Source organism: Nicotiana attenuata, unplaced genomic scaffold, assembly GCF_001879085.1.
Source record: "Nicotiana attenuata strain UT unplaced genomic scaffold, NIATTr2, whole genome shotgun sequence".
Lineage (NCBI taxonomy): Eukaryota > Viridiplantae > Streptophyta > Magnoliopsida > Solanales > Solanaceae > Nicotiana > Nicotiana attenuata.
The window spans coordinates 527,839-536,040 of record NW_017670457.1 but is presented as its reverse complement, the minus strand read 5'-3'; the positions used below and the strand labels follow the sequence as shown (position 1 = coordinate 536,040).

At 34.3% G+C, this 8,202-nt stretch overlaps 1 protein-coding gene across 1 annotated transcript; it reads right to left on the bottom strand.

Annotated features, from left to right (window-relative positions):
- Positions 1–5,128: 5,128 nt before the first annotated feature.
- Positions 5,129–6,660, bottom strand: LOC109239683. The gene is made up of 5 exons (XM_019406271.1): positions 6,649–6,660; positions 5,973–6,128; positions 5,747–5,800; positions 5,509–5,649; positions 5,129–5,389 (listed from the first exon to the last, which is right to left on the bottom strand). Exons 1-5 carry the CDS (start codon positions 6,658–6,660, stop codon positions 5,129–5,131), a joined length of 624 nt encoding a protein of 207 aa, XP_019261816.1.
- Positions 6,661–8,202: the final 1,542 nt, after the last annotated feature.

Sequence of the window (8,202 nt, the reverse complement as noted above, 5' to 3'; positions counted from 1 at the left end):
AAAACACACTTAGATCGGATAAAAATCTGTCGCCGAAAAAAATGGTGTTTGTGAAATTCCAACGACCACCATTTTATGCCGCCGGTGACCAAAACAAAAAGAAAGAGAATGAAATAACCAAAAAAAAAAAATTAGAATAATAAGAAATAAGAAAAAAGGATAAGAAAAAGAAGAAAGAATAAAAAAAAGTACTAAAAATAAATATGGGGGCGCGTGTAGCTCACCACTTGCCAAGAGTTTGGTTGTCAGCATTAAGGGTGCAAATAATTACATTTAAAATAAATTTAGGAGGTAATAGATTTCCCGCAAAAAAAAAATGTGTAGTTGAAAATCCAGATGTAGGTCAGGGGGTACTTATACATTTTCACATTTTATTATCCTCTACCATAATTAGTGGTATTATCTAAAAAGGAATGACTCCACCGTGCACGATTCTTGGTTTCTTTAATTGACTAGTTGGTTGGACAACAAAGAAAACTGACATTTAGCTTAATGAATATAGCGAATACAAAATTTAAAGTTTATGAGTTCCTACAATAATTTTAAATTATATACAATAGTAACTGAGTTTATAGTCAAATATTTTTAAATATTTAATATTTTCTTACATACAAAATACAAAATCCAGACAAAAGGTACTAGTTTCATGGGAACCTATAAACTTAACTCTTTAAGATTAGATCGCCCCTGCTTACAATCATGTCATGATCGTTACCCAAAAATAATAATAAAATAAGGACAATTAGTGAAGATAACGTTAAGAGAAAAAAAAGAAGGCATATTCTTATCTATCAATTAAATAACAACAGCAACTTGAATTTAGCAAGATTCAAAGACAAATAAAAAAGATGCCAACTCAAAAGTTTTCAGCCCCAAATTTACAAGGACGACAATCCAATGACACTGATATATTCCCCTAGAGGGGTAGGCATAGTCCTCGGCGTTAGTACTCTGTATTGGACGATGAAAAGGTTTTTGTCGATACTACATATGATTCCCCATATATGCTTGTTCGATTTTGATTAAAACGAGAATATACAGATCGAACGTGCAATCATGTATATCAACATGACCATATAATAACCTAGCCGGCTAGCGATATTTCTAGCCATCCAGGTTAATATGCGTGCAGTCATAGTGATATACATGACTGCATGGTAAGATGCGTACGTACTCTTTTTTTTTTTCGAAATCTGATACGCTTACGTGGCATGTAGTATATCGCCAAGCTTATGTCGTCTACTACGGAGCACTATACGCGAGGAAATAATAAGCCTACCACTCTAGGGCCAATTGTCTTAAATCTAAGTCTAATTAATTAATGCAATTGCCTTTTCTTCTCATGATCAAGGCAAGAAAGATCTGGTCATTTCGAATATTGTTGTTTTCGTATGAAGGAATTACAGACTTTATTTTTCTGACTAGGATTTTCCATTTCATTACTCCTCATTTTTTTTCTTAATACCATGGCGTCTTTAATTGTATCTTCTCTTGTAATGGAAGAAATCCAAATCGTTTTTCTCAACTAAAAAACAGGTTATTGGCCTTTTTTTAAAGTTTTATTTATAAGATTACCTACAACTTTTATATTTCTTTCCTGAAAGAGAAAAAAAGACCAATCAAACCATTGTAATAAAAGTGAAGTATTATCAACTAAACTATTGAAATGAGCCATTCTAGATATTATATACAAATACAATGAAGTCATGGAAACCTTGGTTAAATTGTTGATATACTATATATTTGGCAACTTAATTAGGTCCAGTTCCAAATGAATATAAAAATGGACCAGTGGTCGACTAATATGTTTGTGCGGTAATTTTGACTTGGATTACTAAAACTCTGATAATTGTTCGAATTGTTTGGGGTTCATTTTTTCAATTACATAATGTATATTTCTGGATTTTCTTGGTATGGTAACATCATATTTAATAATGGGATCTTTACACAAATAGCCGGTCATATTTATTATTTATTTTTTCTAGATATATATATATACTAGTTTCTACGAACGTGCGTTGCACGTTAATAATGGCACGTTAGAATTTAGTAATATTATTAATTATATAAAGGATCAAAAAATTAAATTAATAAGAAAATAATATAGATAATATACTACGTGAATTCAAAATGATCGGACATCATCAAAACTTGCAAAAATGGGCAAGTTAGTCATGTTATTTTGATAATAGTATTATGTATTTATATATTAGAAATATACAATGTGATAATTCTTATCTAAGACTTTTTTTGTGTTTGATATTTTTTGTGTATATTCCTTTCTAACACTTAGGTTACTCAATCATTATCGAATCTCTTGATGTCAACATTGATATCCCTCTTGGTAGTAAAATATATAATTTCTTGTGCGGTAAATACCGTCTAATATTTGATACTTTATTTATTGTCATAGAAAAATACAAGGGATATCCTTCATTTTTCTAGAGGCAAAAATTGAATTCTAGGGATAAATACATGTTTGGAAGCACATTGTCCTATCATGATTTCACATGTATGACGTTGTTTCAAAATATCGTCTTTGTAACATTACATAAATTATTTCACGGATCTAAATTTCTCAGTAGTATGATGGACACATTTTTTGTTGTTGTCAAAATCAAGTTTTATGCAATAGAAGATCAATTTCAACTTTAATTTGTATGTTACATACATATATGATGGTAACAAATATAAGAAATAATGAATTTGATGGTATTAAAGTATTTAAGTACTCTTCCTCTTAGTAGTTGTTGGTAACATCTCCTGATGAGTCGAAACTGAAGATTATTTTGCTTTCAACAGGGAACTTGGAAATGAACATCTCATTTAGTTGATCGATATATTAATTTTTGATATCTAAGATAGCGCTTACTATCATGTAATTTGCACGACTTGCATTTTATCTAATGTCAGTTTTCTTATTAAGTGATCTTCACCACTACAATCACCAATGGACTTTGATAACTAATTATTCTAGAAGGGATTAAATTGTCTTTTATTGTATGCTCTTCTCCACACGAAGAAGAAATCACTGATGCTGGACCTTTTATCGCTCTCAAATTTCTACAGTCCATTCTCTCATTGTTATGAAATTATTGTACTTGATGAAAATCACCTCAAAAAACTATTATTTTCCACCAAATGATTCATCGATAGCCATCATAACTCCAAAGCTCATGTCAATTGTTTTGATCATCTCTTCGCCATAGGTGCTTCATCATAATCAATTTTTCTTTTCTTATCAATTTAGCATCACTACTCTGTTTGGGCATAATTGTGATGAATGTTTCAGTTGTTTGAAGAGGTTTTTTGAATCTAAAGTGAGTCGTATGATTTCATATTAAGATTGTTGATACTACACCACTTGTTGTTGTTACTAATGCTATTATGCCTCTTGATATGATATTTATAAATAATACATGATAAAAGAAAATTTTGTTCCTCCAGGGCCATTTACAAGAATAATCCAATTCTATCAAAGCTGATTTTTTATAATATAGTTTTGAAAATTTAGCTTTAATTGTGCATTGAAATCTTTCTCAGATATTTGTATGACCATTTCTTCAATAATTTCTCTGTATTTAGATGCAATATTATCATCACGACCATGATCAAATCAAGATAAACGATATTTTCTAGCACTCTTGCCTATGCTTTGTAGGAAATAATTAATGTTGTTCAATGTGCATTATTGTTGAGTATTATATGAACTCTCAGATATCCTTGTAAAGTCATTTGATATATCTTCTTAATATATATCCCATAGTTTTCTAACATTAAGTTTTTTTTAGAAAATAGGATACATATTAATACCGAGGTCCCAAAATATTACAATGCATAGCAATTTCCTTCAAGACACTTAAGTTTCCAAAGCTGGCTTGCATATTACATATAGTTTCTGGTAGATACTTTACAAAAAGAGCTTTTTATTTTCGAGATCCTTAGCTAACTACTTTATGACAAGTCTTCTTGAATTTGGATTGGTTGGAAGGTTTTTTATCTAAAAGGTGAACAACTGAGTTCTCTTGGCGGAGGTTATGTCTGATAAGTACCGCCTTCTCCCGGCGCATTAACAACCTGCAAGAATTAGCAATCTTCTATTTTTTTTATTTCTCCGTAATTTTATCATCCTTTTAGAAGCTATCAAATCATATTGAGTTCTCTATTAGATCACTAAAATAGATATATTCTTCCTAAGAATAGTAACTTTTGTACTCTTTATATATTTCTTAACTCAATATTTTCTTTAGTTTTTTATTTCTTAACTTAACAACTTTTGTAGGATATGTATTAGTTAACTGGACAAGTTTTAAATTTGATCGATTAATTATCGTGTGGATATCGATTGTTCCACAAATGAATTCAATGTTAGTAAAAGAAAAGTACCAATCTCATTGCTAGTTATATTTGAAAGAATCCAATTATTTTTTGAATATTTACACTGTAAATCAATAGGTAGACCTACGCCAAAGCTGGATTACTAGACTATAACTTTTTCAATTGAATTATGAATTCTCGTAGGAATCAAATTGAGTCGCTAAAGGGCTACAAGAAATTCCTTTTATTATCTTACTTTCCTTACATGAAAATGAAAATTAGTAGGAAGGAATCTTGACTACCTAAATTCCAAGTTCGTTAGTTTTAGGATTCTATTTTAAAGATGATTCTTAACGTGTAGTATTATGTCCTAAAACTAATAGGATTACAAGACTAATGTCTAGAAATCCTATTATATCTTTTTATTGTGAGTTATTATGCTTAATATTAAAAGGTTATTTATGTAAACTAACATTTTATTCATGCTTTTATAATAATATAGGCGATATAGATATATAAAACAACTAATTCTTCTTTAACAATATATGATCACCTACATATATAAATATAATTTAAGAGTTGAAGCACGAAACTTCCATAAAGAGGTTGGAAGATTGTGATTTTATCAAAACCAAATTAAGGAACATGATTGAATAGAATTTTGCAAAGATAAATAATAATTACAATAATTCTACATATGGGTATCATCTGGTCCCCCATAAAACATATAATGAGGAAAATTTTCGGGTCCTTCATGTGGTTCATCAATGACCCGATACAATATTGGATTGTCAATAAATATGGGTGTTTTTTATACATTTATCGTCTCGCCTTTATTATCAAAAACTATAAGTCCCCTACAATAAGCATCGAGTGTAGGATCTGGAACTGCAGGAAAAAAGCCCGTTCCCATTCGAGGATATGGTACACCTGGCGGAGTATATGCCACTCCACCCCACTCAATATTCGTAGCAAAGTCGTTTGCTAATGCTGTAAAAATCCCTGGAGGCCAAAATCCAACTGCTGTCTGATTTTCTCCAATTAAAAGCCACCAGTTTCTGTTTGCTAGATCCTTTAGTTTTCAAAAGGAAATGTATGTTAGCATTTTTAAAACGCTTCAAAATTCTTATATTAAGCAATTAGTGAAAAAATTAATAAAGTAGACAAAAAGATACATAAATTTGATTTTACCCGATCAATGTACATAAAAATCTCCCATTGTGTCTCATCCCCTCGGCGAGAAATATGGTCGAATTCAGAATCAAGATATATCTCACTGTTTACTAATACAAAACCAGGACATAATGTATTGAAGCAATACGTATTTCCAGCCTAAAAAATATTTAAAATTTCATGAACAGTCATTATCTATTGAGGTGAACAATTCAATTGAAAGATACTATAGTTTTATGAACACAAGAAAACTTACTTGGAAATGTATAAAAAACTTAGTATGATTATTCCCATATAATGTTGGATCCACCTAAAAAAGAAATAGAACTGTTATAATTATTAAGGGTTCAATGAGGTATAAAATTAAATTTCCATCTCATCCTCCCATTCAATTCTCCTTTTCTATATCTGTCCTCTAAAATTTTGAAAATAGCAAGTAAGATAATATAATTAAATTATTAAAAATAACGAGTTATACTTACTCTCCAACCAACTTGCATACTATCCGGTCCTTTTTGAATCTTCAATCGGCACACACTACTTTGTTGACCTTCAACAGAAGGATTCCATATACTAGCTACCATTGCAGCTCCCGCAAACTTGTTATTTGGATCACTTGGAGTATGAACAATTGCACGCTGAATATAAAAGATAAAATTTTTCTTTTACTCATTCCATCGATTATCCAAGTTAACTCTATGTTTATTCACTTGGAGCTGAAAAGAGCAGTCAAATGATAAATACGTAACTGTTTGACTCAAAAGATATTAGAACCTTTTTGAACAAACCAATCCAAGATGAAGGGGTAAATCTTAGCCAAATATAATAATCTCTAGAAAGAATAATAGGTAAAGAGAAGATGGTCGTTAAGTTTCCTTTCAATCAAGAATAGTATTCTCCCAGAGTACTCCTGCCCTATTACAAGATTATTGTCTCCCCTTTATACTAAGAGAGAAAACCTTCTAAATTGTAAAAGACAAAATACAAGGAATATTCGAAGGAATATTCCTAATGTCCCCTGATGGGCTTATACTATTACAAGGGTCGTACAGTTTCTTCTTTGCCTTAAGGTCGTCTCCCTCGGGACGCCGAACCATAGAGACCCTATCGTTTGTCGTACTCGTCGTGGGTCGTGATCGATCAAATTTGGACCCATACAGTTTGTCCCATCGCTCGTCGGGGTTGCAACCGGGTGCGTCCTCGATGAGCGGACTTCATGCGTTCTTATGGAGAAATTTGATCTGTTGAAACGTCACGATGTGGTCAACGAGGGATGGTCAGCGTGTTCAGCAAGACACCAAGTGGTACACTTTACCAGGAAATGATGTCAGCTTTACGTGCGTCATCATCACACAGGTTTTCGAGGCAGGAGTTGACGGCTTGACGCTTCGATTCTTGCGCTACTTTGTGACCTGCCGCCTCGATTCTGGCTCCACCCAACCCAATAAATAGGTGAAGGGTCTGTTTTTTCGAAAGTTTTTGGCCATTCCTCTCTTGATATCCTCATTCCTTCTTCCGTGTTTTGTTTCATACCTTCCTGGTTCTTCTTACATTCTTTATTAGAAGCTTTTTCCTCCTGCTTTTTGTGTTGATATCCTTTTGAACGACATTATGTCAAGGTCTCGTCGTTCTCGTGAAGAGGTTACTGAGGCCGCCCCATTATCCACGGCACCCCCTTCTGGTTGCGAAGATACGGTGGTAGAGGAGGGTGACAGCCTTCTTACGGTAGAGGAGCTACTGCCAAGACATCCCTCGTCTCGGAGTGACTTCCTCAAGGATCCTCCCCTCGCTCCGACCCCCGTATTCTCTGAGACGGAGCAAATTCATATTGATGCTCTTCGTGTGAAGTACGACATTCCTGCTCATGTAGAGATGGTTCCGGCGGGGAGAGACTACGTGGAGGTCCATAGACCCGGGTACTGTGCTTTCTATGAGTACCCTTTCATGATTGGCTATACTCTTCCTCTTTTCCCTTTAGCGGAAGAATTCTGTATATTTTACCAAGTTTGTCCGGTGCAACTTTAGCCGTATACGCTCAAGATACTTCTGCTGCTGACCAAGTATGCAGAATTGGTAGAGTGTGACGTTTCCATTCACCATCTTTTGCACCTGTTCACGCTCGGTTTTCTCAGAGGTACCATGGTACACTTGAGGCTCCGTGGTACGAAGGGTCTGGTGGTCGGGACTGATGACCGGGCAAGTCGCAAATTTTGGCACAAGTATTTCGTTGTCAAAACCGAACATGTCGTTCCAACGCCGCCAGGTTCCTGGAGCGATGGAATGAGGCTCGTAAGTGTCGCTGTTTGTTTCTCTTCTTCCTTCTTTATTCATTATAAAGTTTATTCGCTTCCTATTTGCAGCTATGGGACGTCCACCTCGCCCTGTTGCGGATATCAGGGATTGGGTAGCCCGTCTGTTGCCTCATGCAGCAGAAACTCGAGATTGGCCCGCCTTCATGAAGCGTTACGGCCCTAAAGGTCCCTCTGGTAAATGTCTTCCTTACTTCTTCATTGGTCGCTCAACATTATTTTAATGATACGACCCCTTGTGATGACAGGTCGAGGGGCTTCCAGGCGAAGGGCGCCAGTCCCTGCATTTCGTCAAGCTGCTGCCGTCGCAACCACGCAGTTCGTTTTGAATGAGTCCGTTCGAGAGGATCGTCCTCAACCTATTCAATTGGAGGATCCGTCTCGAGTCGTGGTCGTGAGGGAG